A 21117-nucleotide genomic window follows, 5' to 3' on the forward strand; every position below is an offset into this window, starting at 1 on the left:
CATCTCCATCTTCAACTCAGCTGTTTAGCCAAGACAACAAGCCTTAGTCCAGAGTACAATAGTTGATTTTAGAAGACATTCCCTAGAGAGGACTATAAATAGCAAATAGTTGGATGATCAGTGTAGACGTAGCTGAAGAGAGACAGTCCACTCTAAGTGTATCCTCGTTTCGACTCCTCTCACTCTCCCCTTATTCTGCCCCTCGGCTGCTCCTGGCCCGGTTAGAACAGAAGACAGGGTCCGTTTGAATAAAACTAGTTGACTCTTCTTGTGCAGCTTTGTGTAGAGAGCTGGACATCAATGGTTTATCAAAATTCTAGGTACTGGAATGCTTTTTTTCTTTTTTCATGATAAGACACATCACATTGTATTGAAATTGTCTAATTAAGCAATAAGGCATGGGGGGGGGGGGTGGTATATGGCCAAGATACCACGGCTAAGGGCTGTTCTTACGCACGACACAACGCAGAGTGCCTGGATACAGCCCTTAGCCATGGTATATTGGCTACATACCACAAACCCCCTAGGTGCCTTATTGCTATTATAAACTGGTTACCAACCTAATTAGAGCAGTAAAAATGTTGTTTTTGTCATACCCGTGGTATACGGTCTGAAATACCACGGCCTTCAGCCAAGTCAGCATTTCAGGGCTCGAACCACCCAGTTTACAAATTGTGTTTTTGTATGTCTCCGAATATGAATGTACTTGGGAAATAAAGTCATATTTGACTTATTGTTATATGCTGCGGTTGCTGGCTGGAACAAAGACCAGAGGGCGGCACATCCACACACTTCATAATATACACATACAACCAAAAAGACTGGAGTGAGGCATGAAACAAGTGTGATGGCGTGTCCCAGTTGTGCTTGGTGTTTGAGGACAAAGACAAAGAGACAAGCTGACACACTGGGTTATTGTGTTTTACTCCCATCAGTACAGACATGAGGAGACGTCAGAGAGAGGACAGACACAGCAGCTAGAGTGACAGAACACACACACAAGTACCTGTTTCATCTCAACACTGTTTAACACAATTCCTATGAAGGGTTGATGTGATCCATTACACTGAAAAAGTCATCATTAGCAACAGATAAACAGCATGCTTTTGTCATAAACAAGGTTCTGTGGCACTCCTAACCAATGTTAAAACCACACTAAACTGTATGAAGACCTCATATGTGTAGACGGTATATATTAATTGATTTAGTCAGCGTCAACCAGCGTTAACCTGTAACTTGATTTTACACACATCCACAGTGCCCTCTAGTGGATTCACATTGTAGTACCTTACCAAGGACACCCAGACCCATCTACCAAGTGGTAGGGATGGAGCTGCGTAACTATGGCCTGCCATTCAACTAGTATTAGGTCCTCCGTGTCCACCAAATCACATCACGGGCACAGCCAAAAGTATGTGGACACCTGCTCGTCAAACACATGGGCATTAATATGGAGTAGGTCCCCCCTTTGCTGCTATAACAGGAAATGCTTTCACACACACACACACACCTATGGGGACGGTATTGTAGCCGTCAGTTTTGTTTTTGTCTTTTAAAAAAAGGGACACACCAAACTGGCAGTTACGACTGTGTCCCAACTCAAGGACACCATTTTGACAAGGGCATAGTAGCTGCACGTTCACAGCCACGTTCACAGCTATTGTCAAAGTAAAAAAAAAAAAAAAAAAAGTTTTCGAAAGTAAAAACAGAGTGATTGTAGCAGACAGTGTGGCCCTTGGCAGCTCACACATTCAGAAGCAGCATCACCACTTTATTACGCTCATAAATCACACAGCTATCAAACACCATTTTCACCTCACAAAGTTGCTAACTTTTCTAAAGGGAAGGTTACACTGCTGAGAGCCCAGCGCTGCTTCGGAGTGTGTCACGCTGGTCTGGGACACACACACACACACACACACACACACACACACACACTTTGACAAGAGTATCCACACTAACCTGGTGCTCCCTCCTTGCACTGTCACCCACTGAGAGAGAGAGACATAAGACACGTTGATCCCATGATAAGAGGCTACAGCCGAAGACTTTTGAGTAGTGCTTGGATGGAGCAAAAGCCTGCATGCCCCTATTACACCCAACGTTACAATACACGGCTACCAGGTTTGTGTGACTGCTTGTCAGATACACCCAAGCTGAACTAAAGAGTTAGAAAAACAGGTCCTGTGTCAGTCTGTAGGGCTCTATTCAATCCGTATCGCGGGAGTTCAGTTTTACAGCGCGATTGAAATTTAAAAGGCAATGTTCCCGCGTCAGCGGAGACTGCGTTCACGGTAAACGCTGCACATGTCGGCTCAATCGGAAAGGACCTTTTACATTTCTATCGCGCAATCTGCAGCACTTCAGCGATACAGATTGAATAGAGCCCCAAGACGTCATCCTACATCCTATACGTCTAGCCAGCTCAACGACAATGGCAATTCAGTGCCAACACGTGCGTAATAGGCTAGTATCATACCAAGTAGACGAGCAAGCACTAATACATAGCGACATAATAATGTGTTGGGACATGCATGTTATCCAAAATGTTATAACGAGCGGCATCAATAGATCTATTCCTTTTTAGTATCCGTCTGAGGTGAAAGTGTAAACACAGCCAGAGAAGAGATATAGCTCGGGCCTAGATTTAATCCGATCGGCCATTTTCGGGACGGCTATGCACCTTTTTAAAGGCAATGTTGCCGCGTTCGCATTCACGGTAAATGCTGCATACCGTGTCGGCTCAATCAGGCGGATCTGACACGGGTCAGGATGAATCCAGGCCTTAGACACGCAGAGATAGAGGGATAGGCATTATTCCTCAACGGGCTGAATGTTATCTCAACCAAAATAAAGTGTTACTTCATCACTTAGTCGTCGTAGTACGAGTGCAATTTAGGTACGATACAATACTATTAATATGAATAGCTTATATGAGAAGACAGATGTCACAAACAACAGCAAATATGTAGACACACATTCTACACACATTTATATGCATCAGCATGGTTACATATTATATTGATTTGATTATGTAGATATATTCTCCATATATAATCAGATTGCATATTATTGAGATTTACATCTTTGTACATGTTGAACCCTCAGCTTGGTCTCATTCCATATTTTACTAAACAGCTGGGTATAAGACAGACCCGGGTCAAATACTGTACTTTCAGAGACAATGGGTGCGCTTGATTTAGTTTGGTGGGACTATTCCACTGGCTCCATATATGTACTGGACAAGCTAAATTAAGTGCACCTCAAGTTGTACGTATTTGACCCAGGTCTCGTCTAGTGATGGGGCGGAGGGAGGATGGGCCCCACTGACAACTCTCTCTCCTCGCCCTCCATCTGAAAGCTACTGTTGGGTGACCGGAGTGACGATAATAGCAGCTGTCCAACCTGTGACGTCAATGGGCATTGAGAACAACACACTGCATAGACTATAGACAGATATCCTCCATTCAACCTTTGGTCTACTTCCTCTCTGCATCACTGAAAGGACAGGTGGATGTTTAAACTATGGCTAGTGTTAAAAAAAGGCACTAAGCATGATTCCTTACATTTAAAATAACATAGAATGCCATGCAAAGTCACTAGGACCTTCAGCATGAGATGTCGGTCTGTTTTCGACAAAAAAAAAGAGAAATAAGAAGATTTACTGTAGCGTAGAATTCAGGCAGGTCTAAAACACGACACGCACGCCTACTGGCTGGTTGAACAGCACGACTGTGTGTTGTGTGGAGGTTCACAACCTGTGCACCCAAAACTAGAAGTGTGTGTGAAAGTGACAACAACCACGAGGGGGGAAATAAACACATCTAGCACTTTGTGTTAATAGTCGATAAACTATAGTATATGCCTCTAACACAAAGTCCTACTGATATCATGAGTGGACTATTGGAACAAACACTGATGGAGAACCACTTGTGCAGCTACCAGATTTACTGCCATGATGGAGAGATCCGAAGGGTTAAAGTCATACTCGGAACTAGAAGATCACCATTAGGCTAGTTAGCGACTTCCAGCAGGCGTCAAGTTTCTTCTCTTGATTGAGAATGACGGGCTTTCTTTTGAGATGTCATACTGTGGTAGTCTAGAATATTGCCTGTGAGATGAAGTTGCTCCCAAACATTGATCTAAGGTCAGTTTAGTGTGTTTTACTCCTAATGGTTAAGGTTAGAATTTGGGGAGGGTAGGCTGGTCCTAGATGAGTGGATAGGGGATTAACTTCTCCCTAGAGCTGTTGACTGACTGACACCAGGGGCGTGTCGGCGTCAGAGCTGTCCGTAACTCACAGGCTGCTGTCCTGATTGGCCGGCTCACTGCACTTCCTGTGCCGGGGGGAAATGGAAGCCAGCTGGGTGGGGGAGGGGGAGGCCGTGGAGGAGGAGTCACTGCCTCCCCCCTCAGACCCCACCGAGGGGAGCGAGGTAAGCTGGGGGACTGGAGGTGCTCTCTTTCTGCCCAGAAATACTACCCCCTCAAACCCTCCCTTCCTTCTCACCTCAGACCTAGCCTCCGCCACTGATCCTAACCCCGCCCCCTCCTCTTCCAATTGGACCCTTCGCCAAGCGTCTCCTCCAGGACTGTCGGGGGGTTGCCGTGGCGATATAAAAACGCCCTCTTCGGCAGTGGCGCCACCTGTGACCACGGAAGCATTAGCAACGACATCAGCATTAGCGGCGTTAGCGCTTCGGCTAGCCCAGAGCTCCATGGCCGAGCCCCTCCGCTCGCCCTCCTCTCCCCCAGCCTCGCACAGTGACCGGGTTCGGGCCTCTGTACCTAGGCCTGCCCCCTGTCCTGGAGCCTGTCCGGGGCTCTCCAGCAGACCTGTCGCCAGGGAGAAGTTCTGGAAGTCTCTGTAGCTGTGGAAGGACTCTGTGCGGCGGGCGTGGGCCAGCAGGGGGCTCTCTCTGTAGGGTCGCAGGGCTCCATAGGTGGCCGTCTCTGGGATGGGCTCCTGGGCCTGCAGCTGGAGGCTGGGACACACAGAAAGAGAATGGGGATCAGATAAATAGATATAGATGCCATGAAAAAGACAAGTATATAGACAAACGTTGACAACATGAAGAGTCAGAAACAGACTACGGTGTGTAACTGACCTGGAGCAGGACTCTCGGAGGCGGCTGTGCTGCAGCACCGAAGGGGCAGGGCTGATGTTGGGCGTGGCACAGCGGGAGGTGCTGAGGTCACACTGGTCCAATAGCTGCAGAAGCTCCTCCTCTGTTGGTCCGCCCACCTCTGTCAATCAAACACATTATAATTTATCAGTGTCAAACTAAATGTGAAGACAAAGTGTCAAAATGACACTATACAAGCCATGGATATGTGCAATGCCCTCGGAAGCATCTGTTCCTATACAAACAATGTATTATCACTCCTCACCGTCAGTCTTCTTCTCCTCTCCCTTGTTGGCGGTGTCCATAGCAGTGGTGAGGTCCCACATCTGAATGCTGCCGTTGCCATGCCCAGTAAAGAGGTACCTCCTTGGTCTAGAACCCATCCGGCTAGAACCCTCGCACTCCCTCACCGTGAAACACGAGATGGTGGTCCCATCCACTGCCGCCACCTCACAGATCCTAAGCAGGGACAACCAGGACAGACCACATCAGACCCGGAACGGACTGCATTCAGACTAGAACAGAGCAACCACAGTTCTTGTAGTTCAGTGTGTTTGAGCATAGTGCTAGCAGCACTTCGGTTAAAAGGTTGTATGCCCATATTTGATGAATTGAAGTGTGTTTACTGTGAGCTGGATGAAAGTGCTAAAAGGACCATGTTTATCAGACAAGACAATCATAACATAATGATGTGAACACACTCTCCGTAGCCCATGTGAGTAAGACCTTTAAACAGGTCAACATTCACAGGTCACAGGGCCAGACAGATTACCAGGACACGTACTCAGAGCAGGAGCTGACCAGCTGGCAAGTGTCTTCACTGACATTTTCAACCTCACCCTGACCCAGTCTGTATACCTACATGTTTCAAGCAGACCACCATAGTCCCTGTGCCCAAGAACGCCATGGTAACCTGTCTAAATGACTACCGACCCCGTAGCACTCACGCTTGTTGCCATGAAGTGCTTTGAAAGGCTGGTCATGGCTCACATCAACACCATCATCCCAGAAACCCATGATCCCCTCCAATTCGCATACCACCCCAACAGATCCACAGACGACGCAATCTGTATTGCACTCCACACTGCCCTTTCCCACCTGGACAAAAGGAACACCTGAGAGAATTCTGTTCATTCACTACAACTCAGTGTTTAACACTATAGTGCCCTCCAAGCTCATCACTAAGTTAAGGACCCTGGTACTGAACACCTCCCTCTGCAACTGGATCCTGGATTTCCTGACAGGCCGCCCCCAGGTGGTGCACGGGGGCCTCTCATGAGTCTTAGTCCCCTCCTGTACTCCCTGTTCACCCACGACTCCAACACCATCCTAAAGTTTGCCGACGACACAACGCTGGTAGCCCTGATCACAGACGACGATGAGACCGTCTATAGGGAGGAGGTCAGAGACCTGGCAGTGTGGTACCAGGAAAACAACCTCTCCCTCAACGTGAGCAAGACAAAGGAGCCGATTGTGGACTGCAGGAAAAGGAGGACCGAGCACACACCCATTCACATGGACGGGGCTGTAATGGAGCAGGGCGAGAGCTTCAGGTTCCTCGCTGTCCACATCACTAAGAACCGATCATGGTCCAAACACACCAAGACAGTCGTGAAGAGGGCACAAGAACGCCTATTCCCCCTCAGGAGGCTGAAAATAGTGCAGCTGTAGAGTGGGCTCCCGAGTGGCGCAGCGGTCTAAGGGACTGGATCTCAATGCTAGAGGCGTCACTACAGACCCTGGTTAGATTCCAGGCTGTATCACAACCGGCCGTGATTGGGAGTCCCATAGGGCGGCAAACAATTGGCCCAGCGTCATCCAGGTTAGGGGTGCGTTTGGCCGGGGTAGGCCGTCATTGTAAATAAGAATTTGTTCTTAACTGACTTGCCTAGTTAAATAAAAAAAATGTAAAAGAGGTTGCATCACCGCTTGTAAACTGCTCGGGATCAGACCGCAAGGCGCTACAGAGGGTAGTGCGTACAGCCCAGTACATCACTGGGGCAGAGCTTCCTGCCATCCAGGACCTCTATACCAGGCAGTATCAGAGGAAGGCCCTAAAAATTGTCAATGACTACAGCCACCTAAGTCAGGCCATAGACTGTTCTCTCGGCTACCGCACGGCAAGCGGTACCGGAGCGCCAAGACGGAGACCAAAAGACTGCTGAACAGTTAGGAAACTGTCTCCCTGGACTATTTACATTGACCCCCTTGTTTTATTATTATTTATGTTTGCACAGGTTCGATGTACACTCACTGGTCTCTAACCACACACACACTACACTCCAACACACAAACACACTCATATTCCTTCACATGCGCTGCTGCTACTCTCTGTTTATTATCGATGCATAGTCACTTTACCCATAAACACATTTACATATTACCTCGACTAACCAGTACCCCTTTACATTGATTCGGTACCGGTACCCATTGTATATAGCCTAATTATTATTACTTGTGTTATGTTACTTACTTTTTTTTAAACTCTGCATTGTTGGTTAAGGGCTCGTAAGTAAGCGTTGTGCATGTGACAAATACAATTTGATTTGGGTAGATGTTGTGTGAGAATAACTGATGCGTAGCACCTTTTCCCAGTGGAGGAAAGGCGAACAAACAGCTTGTTGGTGACGGGGATGACCTTCTGAATGAACACCTGCTGGTCATCTCTCTCCCCAAACGGACCTGAGGGGAAGCCAGACCACACTGGTTAGAGTGGGCTCTAGAACAACTGCTAGAACCTTTTCACACTATCATGCCCACCCGAGCCAAACTGTGTTGGCTCAGATATGTGTTGGCTCAGACATTGTCCTTTTCAGCACGGTTTCAGCAACTATGGGGGATGTATAAGCAGGCCGGCTCAGTACAGCTTGGTTTGGCTCACATCGGTTCAGCTCAGAAATGTGAAAAAGCCCTTCATTGAAGGAGATGACGCCAGTCTTACTGGGATTTTAGACCCACACAAACACTAGGCTTCAGACTAGGGGTGTCAAACTAATTTTGTCCCAGGGGGCCGCACTGACAATTGGTTGTATTTCCTCGCTGTCAAAATTTGAAGGAAATTGTCCTCGATCCACCGTTTTGGGAATTTTCATTGCTCACTGTCCAGCTTTCATTTGGGTGACTATTAGCGAGCTGGAAACAGTCAAGAAACTGTATGAAGGTAGATCCATTATCATTTCTACATAGTTTGGATTTAGTTTTAGTGATTTTAAAGTATACCGTGTTTGTTTTTTCCCCCCGAACAACATTTTTGGGGTATTCTTTATTTTTACTTAATTCACCCGTGGGTTTTACAGTGCCTTGCGAAAGTATTCGGCCCCCTTGAACTTTGCGACCTTTCGCCACATTTCAGGCTTCAAACATAAAGATATAAAACTGTATTTTTTTGTGAAGAATCAACAACAAGTGGGACACAATCATGAAGTGGAACGACATTTATTGGATATTTCAAACTTTTTTAACAAATCCAAAACTGAAAAATTGGGCGTGCAAAATTATTCAGCCCCCTTAAGTTAATACTTTGTAGCGCCACCTTTTGCTGCGATTACAGCTGTAAGTCGCTTGGGGTATGTCTCTATCAGTTTTGCACATCGAGAGACTGAAATTTTTTCCCATTCCTCCTTGCAAAACAGCTCGAGCTCAGTGAGGTTGGATGGAGAGCATTTGTGAACAGCAGTTTTCAGTTCTTTCCACAGATTCTCGATTGGATTCAGGTCTGGACTTTGACTTGGCCATTCTAACACCTGGATATGTTTATTTTTGAACCATTCCATTGTATATTTTGCTTTATGTTTTGGATCATTGTCTTGTTGGAAGACAAATCTCCGTCCGAGTCTCAGGTCTTTTGCAGACTCCATCAGGTTCTTCCAGAATGGTCCTGTATTTGGCTCCATCCATCTTCCCATCAATTTTGTGGCAAACTTTAAACAACACTTTTTATGGATATCTTTAAGAAATGGCTTTCTTCTTGCCACTCTTCCATAAAGGCCAGATTTGTGCAAAATACGACTGATTGTTGTCCTATGGACAGAGTCTCCCACCTCAGCTGTAGATCTCTGCAGTTCATCCAGAGTGATCATGGGCCTCTTGGCTGCATCTCTGATCAGTCTTCTCCTTGTATGAGCTGAAGGTTTAGAGGGACGGCCAGGTCTTGGTAGATTTGCAGTGGTCTGATACTCCTTCCATTTCAATATTATCGCTTGCACAGTGCTCCTTGGGATGTTTAAAGCTTGGGAAATCTTTTTGTATCCAAATCCGGTTTTAAACTTCTTCACAACAGTATCTCGGACCTGCCTGGTGTGTTCCTTGTTCTTCATGATGCTCTCTGCGCTTTTGACGGACCTCTGAGACTATCACAGTGCAGGTGCATTTATACAGAGACTTGATTACACACAGGTGGATTGTATTTATCATCATTAGTCATTTAGGTCAGCATTGGATCATTCAGAGATCCTCACTGAACTTCTGGAGAGAGTTTGCTGCACTGAAAGTAAAGGGGCTGAATAATTTTGCACGCCCAATTTTTCAGTTTTTGATTTGTTAAAAAAGTTTGAAATATCCAATAAATGTCGTTCCACTTCATGATTGTGTCCCACTTGTTGTTGATTCTTCACAAAAAAATACAGTTTTATATCTTTATGTTTGAAGCCTGAAATGTGGCAAAAGGTCGCAAAGTTCAAGGGGGCCGAATACTTTCGCAAGGCACTGTATGTTTGACACCCCTGCTCTAGACCCTTTCTAGATAAAAACAAATGTTATCCATCCCTTCCATTTACCATATACAGTGGGGCAAAAAAGTATTTAGTCAGCCACCAATTGTGCAAGTTCTCCCACTTAAAAAGATGAGAGAGGCCTGTAATTTTCATCATAGGTACACTTCAACTATGACAGACAAAATGAGAAGAAAAAAATCCCGAAAATCACATTGTAGGATTTTTAATGAATTTATTTGCAAATTATGGTGGAAAATATGTATTTGGTCAATAACAAAAGTTTCTCAATACTTTGTTATATACCCTTTGTTGGCAATGACAGAGGTCAAATGTTTTCTGTAAGTCTTCACAAGGTTTTCACACACTGTTGCTGGTATTTTGGCCCATTCCTCCATGCAGATCTCCTCTAGAGCAGTGATGTTTTGGGGCTGTTGCTGGGCAACATGGACTTTCAACTCCCTCCAAAGATTTTCTATGGGGTTGAGATCTGGAGACCACTCCAGGACCTTGGAATGCTTCTTACGAAGCCACTCCTTCGTTGCCCGGGCGGTGTGTTTGGGATCATTGTCATGCTGAAAGACCCAGCCACATTTCATCTTCAATGCCCTTGCTGATGGTAGGCTATGTTACTTTGGTCCCAGCTCTCTGCAGGTCATTCACTAGGTCCCCCCGTGTGGTTCTGGGATTTTTGCTCACCGTTCTTGTGATCATTTTGACCCCACGGGGTGAGATCTTGCGTGGAGCCCCAGATCGAGGGAAATTATCAGTGGTCTTGTATGTCTTCCATTTCCTAATAATTGCTCCCACAGTTGATTTCTTCAAACCAAGCTGCTTACCTATTGCAGATTCAGTCTTCCCAGCCTGGTGCAGGTCTACAATTTTGTTTCTGGTGTCCTTTGACAGCTCTTTGGTCTTGGCCATAGTGGAGTTTGGAGTGTGACTGTTTGAGGTTGTGGACAGGTGTCTTTTATACTGATAACAAGTTCAAACAGGTGCCATTAATACAGGTAACGAGTGGAGGACAGAGGAGCCTGTACCCTTTTAAGGATAGGGGACAGCATTTCGACTTTTGGATAAATAGCATGCACAATTTCAACTTCCTGCTACTCATGCCAGGAATATATTATATGTATATGATTAGTAGTTGTGGATAGAAAACACTCTGAAGTTTCTAAAACGGGTTCAATCACGTCTGTGACTATAACAGAACTTATGTAGCAGGCAAAACCCAGAGGTAAAACTGTTCAGAATTATTCTTTTTTTTTTCTTCCTCTGACCGTTCCCTCAGGTGTCTTTGCCAAGGGAAATTAGATAGCGACCATTTTACAGTTCCTACGACTTCCACAGGATGTCACCAGTCTTTGGAATTGGGTTGAAGTTAATCATTGGTGAAACGAAGAAGAGGCACATCCTGGAACAACGTTACACTGTTGAGAGTTACGCAAGTGGGAAAAAGGGGCATGTTTTGTTTACTTGCTGTATCGAATACAGATTCCCCCGTCTACAATTTGATCGATTATTAACGTTTAAAAATACCTAAAGTTGTATTACAAAAGTAGTTTGAAATATTTTGGCAAAGTTTATAGGCAACTTTTGAAATGTTTTGTTGTGTTTTGGAAAGCTGTTTTTTTCCGGATCAAACCTGCTTTATAAATGGACATTTTGGGTATACATGGACGGAATTAATCGAAAAAAAGGACCAATTGTGATGTTTATGGGACATATTGGAGTGCCAACAAAGAAGCTCGTCAAAGGTAATGCATGTTTTATATTTTATTTCAGCGTTTTGTGTAGCGCCAGCTAACGCTAGTTATTTTGTTTACAACTGATTCAGTGGGGAGCATGCTATCAGATAATAGCTTCTCATGCTTTCGCCGAAAAGTATTTTTTAAATCTGACATGTTGGCTGGATTCACAACGAGTGTAGCTTTAATTGAGAACCCTGCATGTGTGATTTAATGAAAGTTTGAGTTTTATCGCGTTTTATTTGAATTTGGCGCTACGCATTTCCCGAGGCTATTGGTCACTTGAGACGCTAGCGTCTCACTATCCCCAAGAAGAAGTTACAGGTCTGTGAGAGCCAGAAATCTTGCTTGTTTGTAGGTGACCAAATACTTATTTTCCACCATAATTTGCAAATAAATTCATTAAAAATCCTAAAATGTGATTTTCTGGATTTTATTTCTCATTTTGTCTGTCATAGTTGAAGTGTACCTATGATGAAAATTACAGGCCTCTCTCATCTTTTTAAGTGGGAGAACTTGCACAATTGGTGGCTGACTAAATAGTTTTTTGCCCCACTGTATACAGTTGAAGTTTACATACACCTTAGCCAAATGCATTTAAACTCAGTTTTTCACAATTCCTGAAATGTAATCCTAGTAAAAATTCCCTGTTTTAGGTCAGTTAGGATCACCACTATATTTTAAGAATGTGAAATGTCAGAATAATAGTAGATAATTATTTATTTCAGCTTTTATTTATTTCATCGCATTCCCAGTGGGTCAGAAGTTTACATACACTCAATTAGTATTTGGTAGCATTGCCCTTAAATTGTTTAACTTGGGTCAAACGTTTTGGGTAGCCTTTTACAAGCTTCCCACAATAAGTTGCGTGAATTTTGGCCCATTCCTCCTGACACAGCTGGTGTAACTGAGTCAGGTTTGTAGGTCTCCTTGCTCGCACAGGCATTTTCAGTTCTGCCCACAAATTTTCTATGGGATTGAGGTCAGGGCTTTGTGATGGCCACTCCAATACCTCTACTTTGTTGTCCTTAAGCCATGTTGCCACAACTTTGGAAGTATTCTTGGGGTCATTGTCCATTTGCGACCAAGCTTCAACTTCCTGACTGATGTCTTGAGATGTTGCTTCAATATATCCACATCCTTTCCCTACCTCATGGTGCCATCTATTTTGTGAAGTGCACCAGTCCCTCCAGCAGCAAAGCACCCCCACAACATGGTGCTGCCACCCCCGTGCTTCACGGTTGGGATGGTGTTCTTCGGCTTGCAAGCATCCCCCCTTTTCCTCCAAACATAACGATGGTCATTATGGCCAAACAGTTCTGTTTTTGTTTCATCAGACCAGGGGACATTTCTCCAAAAAAGTACAATCTTTGTCCCCATGTACAGTTGCAAACTGTAGTCTGGCTTTTTTATGGCGGTTTTGGAGCAGTGGCTTCTTCCTTGCTGAGCGGCCTATCAGGTTATGTCGATATAGGACTCGTTTTACTGTGGATATAGATACTTTTGTACCGGTTTCCTCCAACATCTTCACAAGGTCCTTTGCTGTTGTTCTGGGATTGATTTGCACTTTTCGCACCAAAGTATGTTCATCTCTAAGAGACAGAACACGTCTCCTTCCTGAGCGATATGACGGCTACGTGGTCCCATGGTGTTTATTCTTACGTACTATTGTTTGTACAGATGAACGTGGTACCTTCAGGCGTTTGGAAATTGCTCCCAAGGATGAATCAGACTTGGGAGCAATTATTTTCTGCGGTCTTGGCTGATTTCTTTTGATTTTCCCATGATGTCAGGCAAAGAGGCACTGAGTTTGAAGGTCGGCCTTGACATACATCCACAGATACACGTCCAATGGACTCAAATTATGTCAATTAGCCTATCAGAAGTTTCTAAAGCCATGACATCATTTTCTGGAATTTTACAAACTGTTTAAAGGCACAGTCAACTTTGTGCATGTAAATTTCTGACCAACTGGAATTGTGATACAGTGAATTATAAGTGAAATAATCTGTCTGTAAACAATTGTTGGAAAAATTACTTGTGTCATGCACAAAGTAGATGTCCTAACCAACTTTCCAAAACTATAGTTTGTTAACAAGACATTTGTGGAGTGGTTGAAAAACAAGTTAATGACTTCAACCTTCCGACTTCAACTGTTTGTCCCTTTCTCCTTTCCTCGCTCTCCCCAACCCTCTACCCATCCCTCCTTCTCTCACCGATGTCGTTGCCTGATGAGTAGCTGCCGTGGCTCTCCGTCTCCTCCAATGAGAGGATCTTAAAGGAGGCCAGGGGGGTGGAGCCAGGCTGCGTGGAAATCATGCCCCGGAACCGCGTCACTGTCCACGTCCGCACGTGGTTGTTGTCCGCACACACTAAAGGACACGCACACGGACAGACAGACAGACAGACAGACGGAGACACACAATATACAGTACCAGTCAAAAGTTTGGACACACCTACAGGACTCATTCCAGGGTTTTTATTTATGTATACTACTTTCTACGCTGTACAATAATAGTAAAGATATCAAAACTATGAAATAACACATATGGAATCATGTAGTACCAACAAAATAAAAGTGTTAAGCAAATCAAAATATAGTATATATTTGAGATTCTTCAAAGTAGCCACCCTTTGCCTTGATGACAGCTTTGCACAGTCTTGGCATTCTCTCAACCAGCTTCATGAGGTAGTCACCTGGAATGCATTTCCATTAACAGGTGTGCCTTGTTAAAAGTTAATTTGTGGAATTTCTTTCCTTCTTAATGCGTTTGAGCCAATCAGTTGTGTTGTGACAATGTAGGGGTGGTATGCAGAAGATAATCCTATTTGGTAAAAGACTAAGTCCATATTATGGCAAGAAGAGCTCAAATAAGCAAAGAGAAACGACAGTCCATCATTACTTTAATACATGGTCAGTCAAGTGCAGTCGCAAAAACCATCAAGCGCTATGATGAAACTGGCTCTCATGACACAGGACAGGAAGACCCAGAGTAACCTCTGCTGCAGAGGAGTTCATTAGAGTTCCCAGCCACAGAAATTGCATCCCAAATAAATGCTTCACAGACATCAAGTAACTGATATCTCAACATCAACTGTTCAGAGGAGACTGCGTGAATCAGGCCTTCATGGTCAAATTGCTGCAAAGAAACCACTACTAAAGGACACCAATAATAAGAAGAGACTTGAGTGGGCCAAGAAACACGAGCAATGGACATTACACCGGTGGAAATCTGTCGTTTGGCCTAATGAGTCCAAATTTGAGATTTTTGGTTCCAACCGCCGTGTCTTTGTGAGACACAGAGTAGGTGAACAGATGACCGTTGCATGTGTGGTTCCCACAGTGAAGCATGGAGGTCAATTTAGAATTCAAGGCACACTTAACCAGCATGGCTATCATTCTGCAGCAATACGCCCTGCCATCTGGTTTGCGCTTAGTGGGACTATCATTTGTTTTTCAACAGAACAATGACCCAACACACCTCCAGGCTCTGTAAGGACTATTTGACCAAGAAGGAGAGTGATGGAGTGCTGAATCAGATGACCTGGACTCCACAATCACCTGACCTCAACCCAATGAGATGGTTTGGGAAGAGTTGGACCGCAGAGTGAAGGAAAAGCAGCCAAAAAGTGCACAGCAGATGTGGGAACTCCTTCAAGACTGTTGGAAAAGCATTCCTCGTGAAGCTGGTTGAGAGAATGCCAAGCGTGTGCACAGCTGGCATCAAGGCAAAGGGTAGCTACTTTGAAGATTCTCACATATAAAATATATTTTGTTTTGTTTAACACTTGTGTTGGTTACTACATGATTCCATATGTGTTATTTCATAGTTTTGATGTCTTCACTATTATTCTACAATGTAGAACATAGTAAAAATAAAGAAAAGCCCTTGAATGAGTAGGTGTCCAAACTTTTGACTGGTGCTGTATATGAAGCACAGCCAGTAAAATACAGATATTTAGACATAGAGATCATTTTCTTATCCTGATTACACAACGCTTAAACCTGTCCCAAAACCCCCTCCTCCCCTTCTTACCTGAGACCAGGTGTTTCTCCGAGAGCATGATCTTAGTGACAGGGGAGCGGTGGACAGTAAAAGTTTGGAAGAGCTGAGGTCCAGAGCCTACTGTCTCAGGGTGTTGAACTATGACCCGGACTGCTCCAGAACTGGTTCCATACGCTATCTCTATCCAGTTACCACTCACACCTCGAGAGAAAAATAGAGAGATAAGATTCCACAAAAGATAATTGAAAGGCTGAAACCCAATGAAGATGGAAATACATGATTTATGTGTGTGTGCGCGCATGCATGTACACGCAGGTATGTGTTAGAGCGCGTGTGTGTGGACTCACTGGTCTTGGGTGTGAGGTAGACACTGAGGGCAGTGATGGCGTCATTAGACGGGTCGTGGTACAGCTCTGTCACCAACAGATCATTATCCTTCATCCTCAGAGGAAACTTCTGCATGTCTGAGAGAGAGAACCAAGAAGGCTTCGGGTCAATTCCATTTCAGTCAACGAAGGAAGTAAACAAAAAATATATATATTGAATTCCACTTCCTGAATTAAGCGTGTGTGTACCTATGTAGTAGATGGATCCATTGTTGCAGCCCAGCAGCAGAAAGGAGCCAGCCGTGTCACAGCTGGTGATGGGAACTACATCCTGTACCTGATGCAGAGGAGAGAAAAGAAAGGGTTCAAATGAAACCTCTCTCTGTGTGTACTGGGCGGCCAACGTCACGCAGGGCTCACACAACACTACGATTCTCTGATGTTCATGGCTACTACTGTGCATCAAACAGTGGTGGGGAAAGTACTCAATTTTATACTTGAGTAAAAGTAAAGATACCTTAATAGAGAATGACTCAAGTGAAAGTCACCCAGTAAAAATACTACTTGAAAAAGTCTAAAAGTATTTGGTTTGAAATATACTTAAGTATCAAAAGTAATTTTATTTTGATTGACAGATAGCCAGGGGGCACACTCCAACACTCAGACATCATTTACAAACGAAGCATTTGTGTTTAATGAGTCTTCCAGATCAGAGGCAGTAGTGTGAATGGGACCATTTTCCTGTGAAAATGTAACGAGTACGTTTGGGTGTCAGGGAAAATGTACGGAGCAAAAAGTACATTATCTTCTTTAGGAATGCAGTGAAGTAAAAGTTGGCAAAAATATAAATAGTAAAGCACAGATACCCCCCAAAACTGCTTAGTAGTACTTCACACCACTGCCATCAAAAAAAGGCACAAAATTATGTTCACGGCACACATGTATGAACCTTAAAACGTTCTTCTTCTCTAAGCCCTGTTACCATCTCTCTCCCTCCCCCTCCATCTATCCATCCAGACACACACCCTATGTAATCCTACCTGCCAGTGCTGTGTGACAGCGTTCCAGACTCCCACCTTCCCAGTGTGACTGGTGGCCACCAGCTGGTTCCCGATGAAGAACAGATGATCTACGGGTACACCCAGACTAAACACACCTAGAGAGAACGAGAGGAGAGAGAAACAATCAAACGCCTCACGCTTTCCCAAAACACACACACACACACACACACCTACCGATCTCGTTGCCACTCCCTCCGTCTTGGATGCTCCAGAGGATGATGTTGCTATTGGAGGCAGCTGCCACCATCTTGTCCTTATCACCATGGGGACCACCGACCACCTGTACAACAATAAACTTGATTGATAAAGCACCTTTCGGACAATACATTGTGATTCAGTGATGCGCAGTCCTGGCAGTGTAACCTTGGCGTTAAGGGCGACTCTCTCGATGGACCAGTCCAGAAAGGGGCTAGAAAACACCTGCTGCCACCCCGACGACTCTTTTATCCTGAAGAAAACATACACATTAACACACACACACACACACACTCAAGATGTATGTACAATCTGCACAATCTATAAATAATATCAACTCGGAGCCGATGAATCCGACTACAAATGCCAGTGTTACCTGTAGCAGATGACAAAGTGTGCATAAGCCACTACGATCCAGTTATGATGTCCAGCTACAATCAGCACCTTCCTAGGGTCCACCACAGCACCTGGACACATAACAAGGCACTTTACCTAATAACCTGGAAACATAACATTTGACCTTACAACCGGGAAACACACACAGTGCTGTACGCAATGGTTGATAGTTGTATTGTTTCCGCCTACCCATATTGTTAGCTACTTTTTACTGTATACTGAGCATGCTCTGTACATTATCATGATCGCGCTGAAGTGCTTACAAATGCAACGTTATTACAAAATGTCTGTACACGACCATGCACAACGTATTTAGGTCAGGGTGTCAACAAAATGTCATTTGATCGTCAATATTACTAATAGGATCATTCGGCTGTGTTCTAAGTATGTGCGTAGTACAGTGAACCCCAGCCCAAACCAGCTCTGATTCTAACACACACAGCCCAGAACGAATTGAAGTGTGAACTTTTAACTTTGGTGCTTTTTACCCGACGTCAGGTCATGTTAGCTCCAGCTGTAACGCAGCCACACAAACGCCATCTCCTGACCAGCGGTAGGACTGAGGATTACTCTGATTGGTCGTTAAACAGGCACACGGTGTTCTGAGGAGACTGGGGAGTAGACCACCATAGCCCCTGCTCCACGCCTCATTACACAAACATCCTCGCCCCAACCCTTGTTATTTTTTTTTACCCTGCCCTCCTGCTCACCCAGTCTGTGTGGTCCCTCGGCTCCAGGGGGTCCGGGGAGTGAGGGGTGGGGGGGACAGGAATGGGGGAACCCCCCCTCTGCTCCGATAGGACCAGGCCGATCCTCAGGGGCAGGGCCCGAGGCTGCAGGGGTGGAGCTGAACTTACGGGCTGGGAGAGCTGTGGGAGAAACACATTAGTCAAGCGATCAACCAACAAACTAAGAAAATAACAACTATAATTCTACACGACGGACACATTTTATGAACGTCAAAAAGACCAAAAGTTCAAAGACCAAAACGAACACTAGAAAGAACGTCACCAGAGCGCTCAACTTTCCCTTGTAAGCAGACAGAGAGATAGAGGGATAAGAGAGATGGAGGGAGAATACAATGATGTCCTGTAGTTTACCTGTGCCAGAGGACAGACTTCCAGGTAAGAGGAGTTGTGGGAACACAGTACCTGGAGGGGGAAGGTATCCATGGAACAGAACACTGCCACAGGACGAACGTTCTATTTCCTCACACAGCAGCAACCTCCTCACTGAAGACAGCCACCGCAACACAAGAGGAAAAAGTCCGTAACACTGTAGAAACTTGATATATAAGCCACTAAATCAGCATTTGACAGCATGCAATGTGATTTACACAGTTGCTTGGTGTTATGCAGTAGATAGTGTACTGAAAACTACTTGGGAAGTTGACGCGGTCAAACTATTAAGGGATGGTTAAATAACAATGTAACACCATGTTAGAAGCACAGTAACTACTCAGGCTAGTGCAAAGAGGTCATACCTAACGGCGTTATCCCATAAAACTCAGCCTCATGGCGGAGAATGTTAATGTTTACCCCCCTATGAAGAGAAGAGAACATCCATTCTAAGACATTATAACCTGGACCAATATGCTTCTGCTAATATTTAAAGGATACTGATCCTGTGTGTGGAGAGGGTCAGGTGTTCTTACCGCAAGTCTAACTCTTTGGTTCGAAGAAAATTCAAAATGGACGCAAAGGCTGTCGGATCCCTGTCAATAAATATCTGGAGGACAAGAGGCACATTTCGAAACGTAACACAAATATCATTATGTTACAGTTTAATATCACTGTGCGAGAGTACACGAGACAGTATTTGTGAAACGTGTGGCCAACCCCCCCCGAATAATATGTTTGCCTGTCGCATAGAAGAATGTACTCACGGCTCCAGTTTCATCACGTAGAGTTGATATTCTCCCACTCAGCAAACTGAAACACACATACACACATAACCTCATGTTCTAGTTAGCCCATAACAAGCTCCTCCCTGCTTTCATTCTGGCTTTATGTCAAATGTGGGCCAGACTAGTCCTAACACTGTTTTTTTTATACATTATCAAGCTTGAATCCTTGGGAGATCAACCTTGAAGTGAACTAGGTGACCTTTCCAGAGCTGACGCCAGATCACATCTTAGCAGACATGTGCAGAGAACAAGTACAGAGGGACGTAAGACCCCACCTTGAGAAGAAAGAGTCTGGGATCCACATGAGAGTCTGTCTAGAGGTGCTGAACCTGAGAGGGAGGAGAGGATATACCTTAGATCAGACCAAGGATATAAGACATACTGTATCATGACACAATGGATTGTACTGTACAATAATACATACAAATGGTCATGAATTCTCATGGGTTTTCATGCATAGAAATACATAAAAGTGATGATATGGCCTATGTCCAAGGTGGAGTCATGTTACATACACACTTAATACATTATGGAAAGTATTTACTGTGAGATACTTGTATCATGATTGGGTAATTCTACTGCAGTCTGGTCTCAAGGTTGTGTTCGATTTCTCCTCATGGACACAATGCAACTGCAACTTGTAACATATCATACCAATTGTAAAACATAACATACGACATGGATGATGGACATCCACAAATTAATACATACCATAGGACACGTAACATATCATACTAATTGGAGTGTGCCGGATTTAAGTTTACTATGTTATGTCTACCCTCGAGTCTGTGGCTACTTGGAACACAGTCAATAATACAGGCAATCTACTACACATTCTCCAGACATAGCCATAGTTAACTATATGAGCCTATATCAAATGTGACAGAACATGGCCATTCGCTGCGGAACACCAAGTGATGTTGATACGATGTAAACACGCCTTGACAATACGAGCGCTTGTGTTGCGTGCTTTTCGTGCATTTTATCGCAGCTCCAATTCCATGTTCTCGTCTGCGACAGCATGCCGTTGCCGACCTAAAAAGAAACGACCATTGCAACATGTCGAGTCTGTCAATACCGTCCTCCATGAGCGCACATTGACAGTTCGATAGACTGTGGGGCTATTTAAACGCTGTAATACCTTGTCCCACCGACGTTCAGTTGAATAATTTCTCCCATCCCAGATGTTAAATTGACATTCGCGGCCATGTTTCCACCCCGTCCCGTGCGTGTGGGTCACTCGTAGCCAGCAGAATGTGTCCAATGTTCCCAGTTTGGTGTGTCGATCTTCAGTTTACCCCTTCTGCTCCTCGCTCCCCTACGTCTCCAAGCCTCCATAAAATGTTAGACTTCCACGCAGCGATAGTTCCCGAATTCATAGGCTATGGTTGTGTGTAGCCTTTAGGCAATGGCCAGGCGAGTCTAATTTACCAAAGTTAGCCGATATACACGTTCATATGCATCCATGTGAGTTTGTAATATCGAGTATTTTAGGGTCTTCGAGCTGCTTTCTGTGTCGTGACGACTGTCGACGATGTGGTCTGGTCCGAGTAACCGCTGCCTCTCCCACTACCGTCACTACGTCATCCCATATCTGGAGGCCGTAGCCAGTCTATCCATATTGAACCACTTGGGTCACTTCT

At 44.7% G+C, this 21117-nt stretch overlaps 1 protein-coding gene across 1 annotated transcript; it reads right to left on the reverse strand.

Moving 5' to 3' along the window:
* Positions 1 to 910: 910 nt before the first annotated feature.
* On the reverse strand, positions 911 to 21059 carry LOC139383711 (potassium channel tetramerization domain containing 3). The gene is made up of 19 exons (XM_071128264.1): positions 20616 to 21059; positions 19750 to 19803; positions 19454 to 19499; positions 19223 to 19296; positions 19052 to 19110; positions 18720 to 18800; positions 18279 to 18437; positions 17549 to 17639; positions 17341 to 17425; positions 17152 to 17257; positions 16957 to 17072; positions 16166 to 16253; positions 15938 to 16054; positions 15621 to 15791; positions 13800 to 13955; positions 7712 to 7808; positions 5392 to 5585; positions 5109 to 5247; positions 911 to 4985 (listed from the first exon to the last, which is right to left on the reverse strand). The coding sequence occupies exons 1-19, from the start codon at positions 20681 to 20683 to the stop codon at positions 4298 to 4300; spliced, it is 2589 nt and encodes an 862-aa protein (XP_070984365.1). The 5' UTR covers positions 20684 to 21059; the 3' UTR covers positions 911 to 4297.
* Between the last annotated feature and the right edge of the window lie 58 nt (positions 21060 to 21117).

This window comes from Oncorhynchus clarkii, chromosome 25 (genome assembly GCF_045791955.1).
Source record: "Oncorhynchus clarkii lewisi isolate Uvic-CL-2024 chromosome 25, UVic_Ocla_1.0, whole genome shotgun sequence".
In the NCBI taxonomy this organism is placed as follows: domain Eukaryota; kingdom Metazoa; phylum Chordata; class Actinopteri; order Salmoniformes; family Salmonidae; genus Oncorhynchus; species Oncorhynchus clarkii.